At 30.3% G+C, this 17,567-nt stretch overlaps 2 protein-coding genes across 2 annotated transcripts; one reads left to right on the plus strand and one right to left on the minus strand.

Annotated features, from left to right (window-relative positions):
* Positions 1 to 491: 491 nt before the first annotated feature.
* LOC108916085 (RNA-binding protein 45) lies at positions 492 to 9,184 on the plus strand. The gene is made up of 9 exons (XM_018722287.2): positions 492 to 753; positions 813 to 927; positions 988 to 1,182; positions 1,238 to 1,497; positions 2,874 to 3,161; positions 3,215 to 3,362; positions 6,172 to 6,328; positions 6,410 to 6,523; positions 8,916 to 9,184. Exons 1-8 carry the CDS (start codon positions 579 to 581, stop codon positions 6,518 to 6,520), a joined length of 1,449 nt encoding a protein of 482 aa, XP_018577803.1. The 5' UTR covers positions 492 to 578; the 3' UTR covers positions 6,521 to 6,523; positions 8,916 to 9,184.
* Positions 9,185 to 12,427: 3,243 nt separating this feature from the next.
* LOC108916043 (cdc42 homolog) lies at positions 12,428 to 17,328 on the minus strand. Its single transcript, XM_018722236.2, has 6 exons — positions 17,216 to 17,328; positions 16,819 to 16,892; positions 16,652 to 16,764; positions 13,947 to 14,056; positions 13,654 to 13,789; positions 12,428 to 13,402 (listed from the first exon to the last, which is right to left on the minus strand). Exons 2-6 carry the CDS (start codon positions 16,881 to 16,883, stop codon positions 13,251 to 13,253), a joined length of 576 nt encoding a protein of 191 aa, XP_018577752.1. The 5' UTR covers positions 16,884 to 16,892; positions 17,216 to 17,328; the 3' UTR covers positions 12,428 to 13,250.
* Positions 17,329 to 17,567: the final 239 nt, after the last annotated feature.

Consider the following 17,567-nt stretch of genomic DNA (forward strand, 5'->3'; position numbering starts at 1 on the left):
CAAAAAAGTTCTTCCAGGCAAATATGATATTTTGGAAAATAATTCTGCTTGGTTAAAAAATATATTCTGTAGTGTATTTTTATTTATAAAATTTTATTAGTGTTAAAAACAAAAAAAATCTTACAAGCAAATTTCACATTTTGGGAAACCGGTCCGCTTGGAAAAATATATTCTGTAGTGTACCTATTTTTATGTTTTCTATCTCTTTAAACCTCCGCTACACTCTCGGTCACTGGGACACTGCCTCCAGTAATATATGCTCTAAGGTTAAAACTAAGAAATATTTCCAATAATTTGTTAATATGTAGTATTGCTCAGAATATTTGAGAATCTGAGTAAACAAGGTTTATTATGCGGTATAAGAGCAATAATAGATACCCATTATAGATGTTAACATAGAAGAAGAAGAAGAAGAAGAAGAACCTCCGCTCACCTCACAACGCCAAAATGATGCTACCGGCCAAACATCAAACTAACTAGTGGAACGAAGACGCTCTATTATATATTTTGTGGAAGACGCCGTCTACGGGTGTTTGGGGTCGGGAGATAAGAGGATAAATAAATCGTCAAGAATTAAAATGGCTGATAGAAGATCATCAATGGGTTCAAGTTCTGATGAACCACCAAATTCCAGACTTTTCATAATAGGTCCGAAGACACTAACTGAAGAGGATTTTAGGAAAGCATTTGAGGAATTTGGAACCATTGAAGAAATATGGGTAGTCAAAGATCGTAACACTGGTGAAAACAAAGGTAATATTTTTACATTAGTGATTTTGTGTATTCCTTTGAAACTCCGTATAAATTTATAGGTGTTACTTATATTAAATATGCGAAAACCTCGGCAGCGGCAAAAGCTCTAGAAACAATGAATGGAAAAGTTATTGGTGGTGGAGGACGAAGCATTAAGGTTATGATTGCAGCTAGGTAGGGAATTTATTATAACCCTCTATTGTTTAAATTTTCTTCTACTCTTACACATTTTAGTCGCGATCAAGGCTCGAAAAGGGACTCCAATGAAGATGAGAAAATGCAAAGGTTGTTTGTGATGGTACCTAAAAGTATGACCGACAGTGAATTATATGATTACTTCAAACAGTGGGGTGATATTGATTATGCGAGTATACTTAAAGATAAAAATACAAGGGAAAACAAGGGATTTGCATATGTGAAATATATTAAGTGAGTTATCGTATCAGACTTTTGTTGAAGTTATTTTGACACAAGTGTTTTGTAGGTTTTCCCATGCAGCTGCTGCATTTGAACAGTGCGATCGAAAATATAAACCCGTGTTTGCGGAACCAAGAAAAGCTAATACTTCCCGCAATGATGAGAGAAATTATTCATCTTCGTCATCTTATGATTCCTTCAATAAGAACGGCCCACCACCGCCACCACCTGATCATTATTCTAATGATGGTTATAATAAGTTAATGGTGATAGCATCCCCTTCTGTTAATCAGGATCAACTGTGGAAACTGTTCGATATTATACCAGGTAAAGTACAAATTCTTATTAAATATATTATCCAGATATCACAAATATATGGACAAATTTATTTTTGTAATAAGTTTTTATTAATATTAGCATCTTACAATAAAGAACTCTGTAAAATTTATACAGACACTAATTTTCACCAAGACATGAAAATATATGTAAAACTACTAGTAGACAGTTGAGATGGCACCGGTTTGATATATAGACCTACTAACTATTGTTTGTTTAATTCAGTCAAATGATTTGAAATTACATACTCTTGTTTTTCCCGGCTAATAAGTACTTATAATGACGGTAATATACAAAATTAGCCGTGTTGAAAGAAATTAGATGGTGAGTGTGTAGTTATCAGGGATGGGTAAGTATGGGATGTATTTTACATGTATAATACATTGTAAAATATTACAATTTTCTACAGTAAAAAATGTATATATTTTTAAAGGTGAAATATATGTATATTACATGTAAAATATGAAATTTACATATGTAAATATGTAGTTTACATATGAAAAATATGTAGTTTACATAAGTAAAATAAAACATGATGGTATATTAAGTAGGTAATTGTTTTTTATTATATAGATAATTTTTTAAGATAATGGGAAATTGAAGTTAGTAATATAGTATTTAATTCTCAATTAATTTTAGGGACTTAGATTCGTATAATCTGGTTATTGTTTATTATATCCAGGTATATTCCAAAAGGAATATTAAGTAATATAAGAATTAAGAACTATATTTCCATGTATTTGGAGATCACCTTCTCTTTGAAGTATTTTTTAGTATCTTATTACAAATATTGCAAATTGCAACATATTTTCCATCATCAACTTTTCCTTGGGAGAAGGCCCCCTCCTTCCAAAACGAATGATTTGGCCTTCCAGCCATTTGATTAATTTTTTTTTTCAAAATATCAGTAATATCACACAGGTCACAGGTTGGATTATTAGTATTACCACAGATTCTAGATTCCGTGGTATTACTTAGGATAAATGTGGAAATGGATAATTTTAAATGAAAATAAAAAAATCGGAAACTGACATTTGACATCTGACACCATATTTGACAATTATTGACATGTAAAATACTGTATTTTACATATTTTACATATGTAATTTATTAAATTTATTACATTACATTTTATACATATTTTGTATATTTTATACATTAATTACATAAAATTTTACATGTAAAGTAAAAAATTAAAATATTTTTCTAGTTACCATCACTTGTAGTTATATACTTACTTTGTATCAGTTTGTATTTGCCTTTTGTTAACCTGATTTTGAGAAAAAGAAAGCACTTATCTATTCAACATATCGGCTCGTAAACAAAATTTAGGTGTCTGAAAACTTACAAATCTAATTTTCTTTAAGGTATGGATTATTGCCAACTTCGATATGAAGGTGATCGCCTTCGTCCCACAAGAGCAATCGCTGAGGTGGTATATGCTAACCCTCAGTGGGCATCGCATGCTAAAGAAAAACTACATGGTTTTGAGTACCCTCCCGGTTATCGTTTGATCGTTAGACCAGAATACGACAACTTAAGGTCATCATTCGGAGCTAAGCCGTCTACAGATAAACAAAAACCAGACATCTTACAGATCGCCGAAACTATCGCGCAAGCCTCCTCTCTCATACAGGCTGCAGGCTTGTCACCTGGTAATTATTACCTGCTCGAAAGTTTCGCTTCAATTCAGTGTCAATTTTTTCAGATCTGTTACAGCAAAAATTGGGTTTTTCGGATTTGTTACAACAAAAATTGGGGTTGGCGTCTACGGGAAAAGATAGTAGTAGTTACTGTAGCGTTAAGTTACCTGATCCACAGCCATTCGCTAATATCGATGATGAAACTGCAGCCAGGTAAAAAAATTTCATATCGTTAACATATATTTACTAATAGGTAAACCCTTTTTCATAATCAGTTTTACGATATGAAACTGATAACACAGAGTCTTCATAAATTATTATAAGCCACATGACCAGTAATTTTTTTAAGAACTAACTTTATTTCCTTATTTTCAATAAAATTAAAAATTATTAAAACAAAGTCAAGATTACATTAAAACACATTCTATTGCACCGGCAATGATTGGTGCAATTTTTCATGAGATTTTCAGCCAATCAGTGATCGCATTATCTTGAACATTGATGTAAAAATTGTCATTTTCATTGTAAACAAATCATTAATATGTAGATTTTTAGTCGATGGTACCAGCCATGTAATGTTGGTTGCCTAAGCTCATCAGTCACGTAGCTTGTAATCATTTATGAAAGCATTAACAAACTAATATGAAATAATGAATATTAATAATATGTCTTCGTCTAATTTTTCACCTATTACAAGAACATCTGAAAAGTTCCCTCGTATTAATTTAATTGATAGATAGGTCTTACAATTTTACAATAGGTATTAATTCTGGTATAGCCAAAATTTGTGATAAAAAAACTGCGAAAGACAAAGGGATGACTTCAGCATGAGGTAATCATAAATGAACAAAAAAGTTGTATATTACAGGGACGTAAGGTTAACTGTTTTCAAAATACAGCGAGTATTAATATTGGGAATTTTCGTCACAACGTGATAACAGCGCTTTAACCTAACGCTACATAGCTGATCCATACCACGTGTGCACGTGGCAGACTTGTACTACGGAAAAATGTAAACAACTATTATTGTGAAACATTTAGTAAATTTCAAGGCAATTAATTGTTTTCCAGTCTTTAAATAAATAAAATAAAATGTATCGATTTTGTAGTACAAAGATAGCATTGTGCTTAAATTTTAGCTTGAATTTTAGTAATTATGAATCTCTTAAAACAGGAACTCAACTTTTAATCAATTTATGAATTTGAAAAATATGTAATTGAAGTACCCAAAGATTCACGTCACTCGCTGGAGAACACCTCAAGAAAAAAAAAATAATGGTACGCAAAAAACACTCAGACACGGTCCAATTCCAGATACCGACTTTAGTACCTCATGTTAATAAACCTCCGTGCAGTTGTCACATTGTTCGATATAAATTTTATCAAATTTTAAATTTATTACAACGCTAATTATTCTTAAAATTAAGCATAAAGAAGTTCAAAAATGTGATAAAAATTGTATTTTAAGGTATTTTATGCACGCAGTTATGTCAATATTCCTTAATTAATCAAACTTTTGTACATCAATTTGGAGATTTTGATAATTTTTTTCTCGGAAATGGTTGAGTTTAGGACCAATGTCATATAAGGTTTTTTTGTTTATTTTAATGTATTCTATCGTCTGTTAAAATTAAGGCAGTCAAACTTCTAACACCCTGTATAAAGTGAAGGAGCTAGGTTCTATCAAAAAGTATAATGTAAAACAAGTACATATTAATATTAAATAATCATTCGTTATTTATAAAACAGACCATACATTTGGTACATACTTATTGCACAATTGAAAAAATGGAAAGAACCATAATAAAAACACATTGGCTTAAAAAAAACGTATCAATTTGAGTTTGTTTCGCTTCTCTTCTCCTGTTTTCATACATTTCTCGATAACACTAACAGGAGGTAATAATTTTGTTATCATTTTTTTTCAAAATTTGGATCATGTTCCTAAAAAATATTTATGGCATTCTGTAAATATCCAAAGGCTTGCAACACCGATGACTGCACAAATGAAATAGCCCATGTAGTATCTCAAGACCATTGACATTAGATTGAGGACTGATGTTAGAATATTGCTCGACGCAACTCGAAACGATTTAAGTCAAAATGACGTAGCTCGAGGACTGCCTGTACTTGAAAGTTAATTTTTTCTTTTGCATTATTCTGTAATTGTCTTAAAGATAAATCAATAGTTTATTTTCAATATTGTATCAATTTTATTTCCCATGGAGGAAAAACTTAAAGAGATGGCAAATCAATTGAAATATTGATAAACATTTAAACAAATGATAATGAATTTAGTAATGATATTAATAATAACAATAATAATGTCAAATTGTTGATCTTTTCTAAAATAATTTTATATCATTTGCATAATGCAAAATACAATAATAGAACGATATAAAAGACTGTAACGAAGGACTATGGAATTCAAATCATATCCACGATAATCAAAATTATGGTTTGTTTTCCATATTAATGGATCAAAAACAGCACCATCTCTTGGATGCTTGTTTTCACCACTATGGAACATCTTACTCTTGTTCTTCTCTCGACATATAAATTATAACCGGAAGAGTTCAGAGTATTCGCGAGAATGTTAGTAGATACAGTTCGTAACCGGTTGTTCTCATTTTGCCCCAAAATATCAGTTTGTGTTTGACATTTATAAATATTCCCTGTCAGCTACCTCCCTCTTACATTATTTCAAAACTTTTAAAAAATTGGTAAATGTCAATAAAACAGCTGCACACCACCTTTGCCTCATTAATTTTGAAACTTTTTGTCTCGTTTTTTTGTTTCTGAGATATTCAATGAAATTCGTGACAGTTGTTGGTGTGCAGCTGTTTTATTGAAATTAATCAATTTTTTTAAGTTTTGAAATAATGTAAGAAGGGGGAATATTTATAAATGTCAAACACAAACTGAACAGCACACACGCCCGGCATGATTAAATGTTGCTCAGCAATAATCAAATGTTTACATAACCCGACATAATAGACTATTTTGCTGTCTATTTTTTTAGATGTTTCATTGTTTGCACCCCCACGGCACTTCCAAGTGGCGTTTTGAAGGATATCTTTTGCCGTTTCGGCAATTTGATAGATGTATATATGCTGAATAATAGAAATTGCGGTTATGCAAAGTTTGCCTCAAAGGCTTCCGCTGAAGATGCAATTAAGGTGAGTGCAAAACAGTAAAAGCAGATAAAAACCAATACCTCTTTTTTTGGTATATTTGTCATGATTATTTGCTATTTGTAGACATTGCACGGCGCTGAAATTTGCGGCAACCGAATCAAAGTTATGGAAGCAGAGGAAAGGCCGGATAGTAGCCGTAAAAGGCAGAGGGTCGAATCGGATAGTCCATTTTAATAAGTAAGTACTGAGGTAATTTTGTTTGAACAAATCTTTTAAAAGACTGCTCCTGCGAGTTATTTTGACAATATTGCCTTTCATATTAATGACAAGTACAGGTTATCAAATATAGGGTGCAAATCGATACTGGCACTAAATTAAAAGGATAACATGTTCGGCGGGAAGAAGATGACACTGATGGTGACGTTTTCTGAGATTTTCTCTGCATCGAACCGGTATTTTATTACAAATATCCTGGAGTTACGTAATAAAACTATGTAACTGTTACTCTCGTTTACCCCCTTGCCATCAAATATGCAATATATTAGCAATAATTTGTTATAGTTGTCGACTTGAAATCTAACACTGAAATGTTTTAAATTCTATAACAGTAACTAAATACTTTCTTTTTAGTAAAAATATAAACTTTATGGAAAAAATATGGAATACATAACTGTGTTTCATTTGAACCAAATTCTAATAAATCAATTATTGCAATTAATTTGCATCCGAACTGTTTACCCATAAAGATAATAAATACACAGGATTTTCGGCACCAAGTGATAGGGCCCCGTACATCTGAAGGTGTGACGAAATAAAAGCTTCTGCTACATTTGATGACCTGTAATTGTGACTATTTTTGATACCTTTTGAAATAATGAAAGACTGAAGATTTTTTACATTTTCCTCTTGTCGTTAACTATTTTTCATAATGTTATTTATCAAGCAGCTACTTATTGGGTTTAAATTGCAAATTAAACAAAAAATTGTATTTAATTTTTGATCTAAAATAAAATATATTAATTTAATTTTTAATACAAAAGTTCTACTGCTCTAAAATGTAAGTACAAGTCTTCTAAGTTCTTGTCCAACTTCAGGACCGTGTCCTTTGGATCATTTTATAAAGTTTTCATGAACAAGGTATACTACAACTGCTGGTTTTTGATATACAGGGTGAAAGAAAACAAAAATACAAGAAATTTTTTTGAAATATTGTATTTAACAATTTCCTTATGTCAAAAATGTGTGTTTTTTAATGTTAATAATATTTAAACATTACTTACAACAAAACACAAATCTTAAAAAAAGTTAAACTTTTATGTTAATAATTTTTCTTTTAACTTTTGATAGTTACATTATATTTCACAAAAAAATCCATACATCTTTTTATGAAGAGTGGTTTCAAATATAATTTAAATGGGTTCTATTGTTGTAAGCTTATTTTAAATTTAAAAAAAATCAGCTAAAAAATGGCTCATTTTTGGAATCAAAAATGTTCTTGGCATAAATTAAATGGGTTTATTCTAGATTTGTGGATTCAAATTGTAGAGTCCTTATTAACAATACAGGGTGATTCAGAACTTATAAAAAAAAAGGGCAGTTCGAAAATGATTTAAACACATTTGGGTCCGTCTTACTCAGTTTCTACGAACTAATACAAATGTTGTCTTGCTTCACCATAAATTAAAACGATATCCATCAACTCCGAGTAGCTATACACGCAAGCCATTTTTGACACCAACTTCTTAAAAACTATTGTAAACACTATTGCAACGACGATTGTAAAATCGGATCTCAGTATTCGGAGTCATTGAGGCCACGTGGCTCTCCACACGTATTACGAATGACACTAGAGATTACAGTTATCCAGCTATATAATGGTTGAAAGTACTACAACTTATAACTTTTTTCTCGGAAAATATAAGGATTTTACAAAAAATATTTTTACGTTATTGGCTCCATTTCTCATGCCGCATCTATTCCCAAATTTTTTTGGATAAGTTGTGAATCACTCTGTATATTGTAACCAATTCATTGAATTATTATCTTTAATTAAGTGCAGAGCCTTCATAATGATTACACGCCACATGATTAGTAACTTTATTTGGAACAGCAATTTTATTTCCTTCATGTTGGAAATGAAATTTGGGTAAAATTAAAAATTATTAAAACAGTACGATCAAGATTACATTAAAACACAACATTATGTTTCACCGGTTGGTGACCATAGACATAACAGTTTGTCACTGTTCATTATAAGCAAATCATTAATATTGGTGACGCCAAGATGTAGTCTTTTTTAGTTGACAGTACCAACCTTGCAATGTTGGTTGCCTTAGCTCGGCGGTTTGTAAATGCAATCTTTTTAATTTCAACACCCTGTATCTCAAACACTACTGGCTTTAGACTCTTGGTTCATTAACATTTCTTGGTGTAAAATGATCTGCGTGATAACCTTCTGAATTTAAAAAACATGTATGTTACACTTCAGAAATGCATATTTTTGGAATTAGAATTTCGCAGATTCTTACAACTTTCATTTTTTTTTTTAAAAAAAAACTAGCTGCTTTGTTCATTTTTAAGCTGATAAAAAAAGTAGATAATTTATTTTTATAATTATTTTCCTCCCCAGATTATACACTACAGACATTATAATAAGGACTTAGACCAAGTAAAATGTACCGTACGTTACGATAATTTGAACGTATGACACAGAACCTGAACATCTAACAGTACAATACTCTGAACCTACAGTTACATTTACGTACATTCTGAAATCAAGCTTTTTTAATTGTTCTTATGCTTTTTTATGTTAATTGACATAATTTTTAGTCGGTGAGTATAGTATACGAATAAGTTTTTGTAATAAATGTTTCTATGTGATAAATTGGTTTCATTGCAATCCTACCTCCATCTTTAAATGATTCTGTTTCTCCACATTAGTGAAATCTCACTAAGTTCATAACTTTCGTTATTGTCGCAAAACATAAAATATCTTAATTTCAAAGATGTGTTCAAAAATTAAATTGGATTAATTATTAAGATGCAAAAAATATGGTAAGTGGAATACCTACAAATAAATCAAACTTTTTTAATAAAGGGCCGTACTTGAAAATGTTTTCAAAAAAATCGAGATCACATCACCACATCAATGAAGACAGAATTGTCAAAAATATGTACCTACATTGAAGTAAGTTAATGTTAACTTACATTTTTATCACAAATACACACAGCGTGGGTCAATTTCTAGACTTGGGGATTCTCGCTTTTCAAGAATAATTATGCAGCATCTTCTTGATTAATTTAGGAAATACTGGGCATTTTCTATTTTCAATCGCTATTTGTGATGTTGAGTAACTTGATGTAATTGATTTTGTTTTCCAAAATACAAACATCATAAATTTATTAACAATGAATTTAATAGCAAATTTATCTATTTATTTTTTTAAATAGACCTGCGATTTTCTTGAAGTCCAATTTTGATGTAAGGCAAATTTACGGTGGATTAAAACAAACAACAAAAATGGCATTTCCATTTAAAAATATTTAATTTTGCTCGATATCTTTTTTAGGTCATTCTTGTACAGGGCGATTCACTATATTTTGACCCCTCCTCTTAAATTTTTTTGTTTTTAGAGATACAAAAATGTGAAATACAAAAGTTGCATGATTCTTTATGAAGTTTTTGAAAATGATAGTAGGAAAACAAATGAAATCCAAACAAAATCAACTTTGTTAATTTAAATGGAACACCTGTATATTTTTACATATTTGGATAAAACGTTCCCTGTCAAGCATAGTCATATAGGGTTTATTGAGTCCATCTCTAACAATAACCGAGATAGTATTGAAAAACGAAGAAGAGGTTTTTTATTAAGAAAATAAGACATCTTGTAATTGTTAGATCTCTTTATTAATTAGCGAGATTTAGTAAAATACCTATACGCATTTTGGACCACATCAATGTCCAAAACGTCAAAATATATTACAACTAAATCTGTAAATCCTTACGTAATTGAAAAAAAGGCAGAAATGCCTGAAAGAAGTCTAACAATATTAAGATATCTCATTTTCTTAATAAAAACACTTTTTTGTTTTTTAATAGTATCTCAATTACTAACAAACTAACAAAGTCATCTGCGGCCATTTTGTTTGGACTTCATTTGCTTTTCTACTATCATTTTCGAAAACATCATANACTGGGCATTTTCTATTTTCAATCGCTATTTGTGATGTTGAGTAACTTGATGTAATTGATTTTGTTTTCCAAAATACAAACATCATAAATTTATTAACAATGAATTTAATAGCAAATTTATCTATTTATTTTTTTAAATAGACCTGCGATTTTCTTGAAGTCCAATTTTGATGTAAGGCAAATTTACGGTGGATTAAAACAAACAACAAAAATGGCATTTCCATTTAAAAATATTTAATTTTGCTCGATATCTTTTTTAGGTCATTCTTGTACAGGGTGATTCACTATATTTTGACCCCTCCTCTTAAATTTTTTTGTTTTTAGAGTTATACAAAAATGTGAAATACAAAAGTTGCATGATTCTTTATGAAGTTTTTGAAAATGATAGTAGAAAAACAAATGAAATCCAAACAAAATCAACTTTGTTAATTTAAATGGAACACCTGTATATTTTTACATATTTGGATAAAACGCTCCCTGTCAAGCATAGTCGTATAGGGTTTATTGGGTCCATCTCTAACAATAACCGAGACACTATTGAAAAACGAAGAAGAGGTTTTTTATTAAGAAAATAAGACATCTTGTAATTGTTAGATCTCTTTATTAATTAGCGAGATTTAGTAAAGTACCTATACGCATTTTGGACCACATCAATGTCCGAAATGTCAAAATATATTACAACTAAATCTGTAAATCCTTACGTAATTGAAAAAAAGGCAGAAATGCCTGAAAGAAGTCTAACAATATTAGGATATCTCATTTTCTTAATAAAAACACTTTTTTGTTTTTTAATAGTATCTCAATTACTAACAAACTAACAAAGTCATCTGCGGCCATTTTGTTTGGACTTCATTTGCTTTTCTACTATCATTTTCGAAAACATCATTAAAAATCGTGCAACTTTTGTATTTCACATTATATTAGTGTTTAGATGTAATCTGCAACACCCTTGTAAAATTTGACTGAATTGCGCAATTTGAATGATTTTTTTTATTTTTTAACATAAATAGAACCCTCTTATATGTATTTATGAATTTATTACAATGACCAAATCATACTAGATTTTTTTATCAAAGCACCGATAACGTTACTATCGTTCCACATTCCTTAATACCCAAAAATACCAAATTTCGAAAAATTATGATTTTCAATAACTTTGCTACGAAACCTCAAAAAGAGCTCTCAGTTGCGGTGAAGCTTATCAGTTACACAGAACATTTAAGTGGGCAACATTGGTTCCGTCTGTAGCAGACTTAGAACCAACAAGAACCAAAATCGATATCAAGGTAGGCTTAGGAATTCCAATAGTGAATGGGTCTGCCCCCACAAACCCAAGCCCGATAATAAGGGTAGGTTAAAGATTTCGAACTGAGGAAGTGAATTGTAAAAGTATAATTGGTTGCAAATAGGGAAATGGGACACGAAAAAAACAGTACTTTAAATAGAAGTAAATGTTTGTTAAGCATATCGGATCTTTTTGCCAAAAAAGACAAGAAACCATGAGAATATGCGAGACTGAAAAAACTATTTCATGAAAGCGCTGGCTGTAACAAGCCAGCAGTTCGGTTTTTTTCTCCAGATTAGTGTCTTTATATTGTTGTTTATACGAAGGATGAAATTTCATTCAACTGTTCTCAATCTGCCCTCTCAACTCCTATGTGCTTGCAGGTGATTTTTGCATGATTGTGACGATTTCGAACGATTCCCTGTAAAAATGTACCTTACTGTGGAGAGTGGTTTCCTTTTGATTAGACATATTTCTGTAAATTGGGCAAAATGAAAATGTAATTTCTATTAAAAAAAAATTCATTTACATATAAAGTGTTTATTAATTTTTGTATTAAATAATATATCGGTATTAGAATTAGACTTAAAATTAAATAACGTTCAGTCCTCTACACACACGAAATAAAAATAAGAGTATTAGTACTAAACTCGGTAAAACAGAACTTTGAAAAAAATTTATTCAAAAATTTGTATTCTGGAAACCTAAATGCAACTGATAGTTACCTCATCACATTCCATGCACCACTCATACAAAGATATATATACAATTATGCACTAGCGTAAAAAATTATTAAATATATATGTTGAAATTGTCCCTCATGTTTATATTTGATACATTTCCGTGAAATTTTGAGATTTTATACTTATCTGTGTTTTAAATTGTTTTAAATATATCCCTTTAAAATGTTAATGTATTAGCACCATTTTTACACAAATGAAATTCATACTGAAAAGAAAACTGAAGCTACACGTTACAGAATCGGCTCAAGTATCGTCTTTAATACATTTAAAACAACTTATATTAATACATACTATGTTAAATGTTAAGTTCTGCTTTCATAAATACTTATTTATACTGCGGAAAAAACACCTTTTGGCAGTAAATAGTTAGGTTGTGCTATTCATCCATTCCCCTATCGTAATACTGACACCTTTTTTTTTTCATAAACAAGAATTTACAACTGCAGAAATTCATTTTCTTTCAAAATGAAAAACAACACTTCACTACTATTTTAAAATATACCTGGTTTTGGTGTAAAATATAACATGCGATAAATTGTACTCATTTGAGCTTGGAAATTATTAAAAATGTGTCCGAAACGAGACAAATTATTTCTTTAAAATTGTACTCTTTAGAAGCAAAGAAAATAAAATCAAAATGATAGTCCGGGATTAACAATAAATAAGCAAGATGACAACTTCTTGTCTGGTTGTAGTCCTTGCCTTAAAAAATACTTGAATCTTCTGAAGATATATGTTGGTTTACAAGATGATGCACTTCTTACGTTTAACTGGCTCTGGGGGCTCTAAGGCAGCTAGAATTGCTTCATCGAACACGTTCTTCAAACCTTTCTGTGTCAAAGCGGAACACTCTACGTATTTCACGGCCTTCAACTCTTTGGCCAATTTTTCGCCTAAAAATTTTTAGTAACAGACTTTTTATTGCAATCATTTAAAAAATATTGTAAATTTGTCAAAAAAAATTACATTGCAGATATAAGTAACTCGGTTAATTTTGAGTTTTGAAGAAAGTGTCACAGAAACTTGTATCATAATTTTTGTGTTTATGAGTGAATTACCACCCAAATTTCTTACTTTTTGGACACCTCGTACATTTAAATTTTTCAATGGCTATATTTAGTGGCAATTATCCTCTACAACTCACCTTGTTCTATGGAAATGGGTTTTTGCTTGTTTTTAGCTAATTTTTCTATAGTCGCTCCATCGTCGCGAAGATCTACTTGAGTTCCAACTAACAAAAATGGAGTTTTCTGACAGTGATGTGTAATTTCTGGGACCCACTATAAATTTCCCACAATAATTAATAACAGTGTAATGTTTTACTCAGTATTCAAATGTATAATTATAGATTTATTCTGTACATATATTAGGTATTTCCTATTTAAATAAAGTTTCTTTTCTGATACTACAAATGAAACTGAAATTTGAACACATTACCTTTTCTTTGACGTTTTCAAATGAGGACGGACTAACAACAGAAAAACAAACTAAGAAGACGTCCGTTTGAGGGTAACTCAATGGACGAAGTCTGTCATAATCTTCCTGGCCTGCAAACAAAATTTAAGGTGCAGTTTTTAAGTACCTTACTCCAACAAAATACACAGAACTGATAAAAGACAAGGCGAAAACCTCGCATTCGTGGGAGAAATTTTCCGACTGGATTTTTTTGCATATTCCGATTCGTGAGATGTTCCTTAACATGAATCAAGATAATGCCAGCCGGAAATCTGGTGCCCATTTGTTTAAACAAACTATTTTTAAACAAATTGTAAAAATTGGCTTTTTCCCTCCAGAAAATTTTTTTTTAGGTTTTTTGGCACGTTATAAACAAACAGGTTCCTATGCAAATGGCCGATTCCCGGGTTAAAAATTGTTAGTTTTGATGTTGCCAAGTACCTAAATTAAAGTTTAAACATCCCCCTACAAGATGCCGAAGAGTTTTTGGGACTCGCATTATTCTAAAGCCTTGTTTTTTAATTGTTAATAAAGGGCAATGAGCCGCGCGCGCGCCTCTCATACGCGGATTCGGTATTTCGTCTAGCGGCTTCAGCTTATGTTTTATGTCTGAATTAAGCAACGAAGAGTTTGATGCATTGCAAAGATTATACCTAAAAATATTAAATAAGAAAAGCAAAACAGCCAATGAAGCTAGAAAATTAATTTTCTCTCATTGTAGCAGAATCGGTATTAATTTAAGTAAAATACCATGCACTTCCGATGCATTGAAATTACACGACTTAAGAGCTTCTTTACAAGCGTACATATGGAAAAGTTCCTTTTTCCCTCAATATCAATATTTGGATTTCACAACTTTTGGTTATCAAAATGAAACAGGTGAATTATTACCTAAATTTATTACCAAAGATCCATTACCCAAAGACTTAGTTAAACAATGTAAATGTACAAAAAACTGTAAGACTAAAGCTTATTGGTACAATTTTGAATTAATTAAATAAAATTATTATGAATTATGAAATTTAAATCAATCAATTTTTACATTATTTTATGAGTAGTAATAGTACTTAGAATGCTAAATTCAGAGAACATAAGCTGAAGCCGCTAGACGAAATAGCGAATCCGCGTGAGGCGCGTGCGCTGCTCATAGCGCTTTATTAACAATTAAAAAACAAAGCTTTAGAATAATGCGAGTCCCAAAAACTCTTCAGCATCGTGTAGGGAGATGTTTAAACTTTAATTCAGGTACTGGCAACATCAAAAATAACAATTTTTAACCCGGAAATCGGCCGTTGAAAATCGACATTTTCGTATTTTTAGCAACTTAAATTGTTTATAACTTTAAAACTATCCATTTTAGAGTGCATAGGAACTTTTTTGTTTATAATGTGCCAAAAAACCTAAAAAAAATTCCAGAGTAAAAAAACCAATTTTTACAATTTGTTTAAAAAAGTTTGTTTAAACAAACGGGCATCAGATTTCCGGGCGGCATCATTTTGATTCATGTTAAGAAACATCTCACGAATCTGAATATGCAAAAAAATCGAGTCGGAAAATTTCTCCCACGAATGCGAGGTTTTTGCCTTGTCTATGATGATGTCGATCATTTCTTTGCAGTCTGTTGTAAGTAATTAAAAGACGATACAAATATATTTTACAACTTTTATCTATACTTAATCTTAGCTTTTTATTTTGCCGCAATTATCAATTTCTAGCAATATACAAATCTGAAATAATGATAAAAACATAACGTTAATCACAGCTTTTTAAAATGCATTGAATATATAAAAAATTAAAATGTTTAAGTATTAAATAACATTTAATTATAATTTTTTTATAGATTGTCTACTGACAACTGTAGTTCCAAAACATTCCTTAAAAGTAGTACCTCCAATAGACAAAATCGTAATTTGAATTTTTAAAATAATTCATAGACCCTTTTCAAAAATTGCAAGTATTTACTATTTACAAATTGCGAATACTTTATCTAATAGTATCTCCACTGAACACATGTTTTGCAAACAATCATGGTATCAGCTTAGTTGTAACATTCCTAAAGTTATTACTAGAAGAATTTAATAAAAAATAATTCTTATCAATTTTTCATACATCTAATGATAATTTAACATTTTGCACAAAGATTTAAATGTTAATAAAGCAATTATTGCTAATTTCCAAGTAAGTACTTATGATAACAAATAAAATACTTACTAGGTAATTACTTTTTGTTTAATTATATAAGAATGAAGATACTCAACTTCATAAATATTCAATGGATGTAACTAGTACAAACAATTATACTGCATGTAACGCTTTGTAAGTAGAACATAACTATTTCTACTAACACTATTTCAAATAAACTAATTCTAGATTATATTGACCTAACAGAAACTGTAAGGGTGTAAAGGTTAATATTAAAAAATGTGTATGTACTAAATAAATAACTGCTAATTTTTTTATATAAATATAAACGTTTTGAATTATTTTTGTTTTTTTTTCAAACTATATATAAATCTTTAGTTTATAGTCGCAAATTTCTTCGAGTATTTTTTGCAATTACATTAATTTATTACAAATTGTCTTTGCTTCACTAAAAGTTCTTATATGACATGCGAGTATGAGTCATCCATATTTCTCAAAACTCAATTGTGAGGGAAGTAGAAATTTTCAGTATTACGAAAACTTACCTGCAGTATCAAACAATCCTAGTGTATAAGGTTCTCCGCCTATCATAACCGTAACAGCATAATTATCGAAGACTGTAGGTACATATTCTGAAGGGAATTTATTGGTCGTATAGCTAAAACAAACATTATTAAAACAACCACCCTAGTGTTGAATTTCAACCACTTACCTAATGAGTAAACAAGTTTTACCCACTGCTCCATCGCCAACCACCACGCACTTGATGGTCTGCATTTTTAATTACTACAATGAAAAACAAGTAATGTCAAATTAAATGTCACACTTGACAAAACATATTAATGAGGTTAATCTATCGCAAATTTAATTGTATATAATTAAAAAGTCAATACCAAAAATTGAGGGAAAAAAATCTAAGAAATATATGGACTGAAAGAATTTAAAAAATGTAGTTATGGCTAAATTATGCAGAAATATTTTTATCATTGCTGCCATTTTAATGCATTCCTAGCGTCGTTTCAAGATTACACTGTCCACCCGGAAGTTAGTTTCTTTTATCATTTATTCCATTATAAATAGAAACTTAACGCCGACTTACATGTACATACCTTAATTATTAAAATATCCTAAAAATTAACTGAAAACTTGGACTTCACTACCATAAAACCACACTTTTGGGTTGGGTTCATGCACAAAAATTCTCACGATCCAAGTCAAACTACTGCGGCGACATCTGTCAGTGGCAGTGATAAATACAGTACCAATGCAGACTCGCAGACTAACTTACCTTACGAGGGATAATTGAAAAGAAATAACATTATTTAAAAGCAATCCGAAAGTACAAATAATTTTTTAGCTGTCGATTCAGTGCAAAACTTGGCTTACTGCATTATATTTTATTTCTCCTGTATGTTATAATTTAGCTTCAATTATAACTATGTATATCGAACGTTATTATTA

Source organism: Anoplophora glabripennis, unplaced genomic scaffold, assembly GCF_000390285.2.
Source record: "Anoplophora glabripennis isolate ALB-LARVAE unplaced genomic scaffold, Agla_2.0 scaffold36, whole genome shotgun sequence".
Classification (NCBI taxonomy): Eukaryota; Metazoa; Arthropoda; class Insecta; order Coleoptera; family Cerambycidae; genus Anoplophora; species Anoplophora glabripennis.

Coding starts and splice junctions, on each gene's coding strand:
- LOC108916085 (XM_018722287.2), top strand. CDS start 579: ATGGCTGATAGAAGATCATCAATGGGTTCAAGTTCTGATGAACCACCA. Junction 3,162..3,214: donor GGCTGCAGGCTTGTCACCTG/GTAATTATTACC, acceptor CAATTTTTTCAG/ATCTGTTACAGCAAAAATTG. Junction 3,363..6,171: donor GATGATGAAACTGCAGCCAG/GTAAAAAAATTT, acceptor CTATTTTTTTAG/ATGTTTCATTGTTTGCACCC.
- LOC108916043 (XM_018722236.2), bottom strand. CDS start 16,883: ATGCAGACCATCAAGTGCGTGGTGGTTGGCGATGGAGCAGTGGGTAAA. Junction 14,057..16,651: donor AGGATTGTTTGATACTGCAG/GTAAGTTTTCGT, acceptor TTTTGTTTGCAG/GCCAGGAAGATTATGACAGA. Junction 13,403..13,653: donor ACCCATTTCCATAGAACAAG/GTGAGTTGTAGA, acceptor AAAAATTTTTAG/GCGAAAAATTGGCCAAAGAG.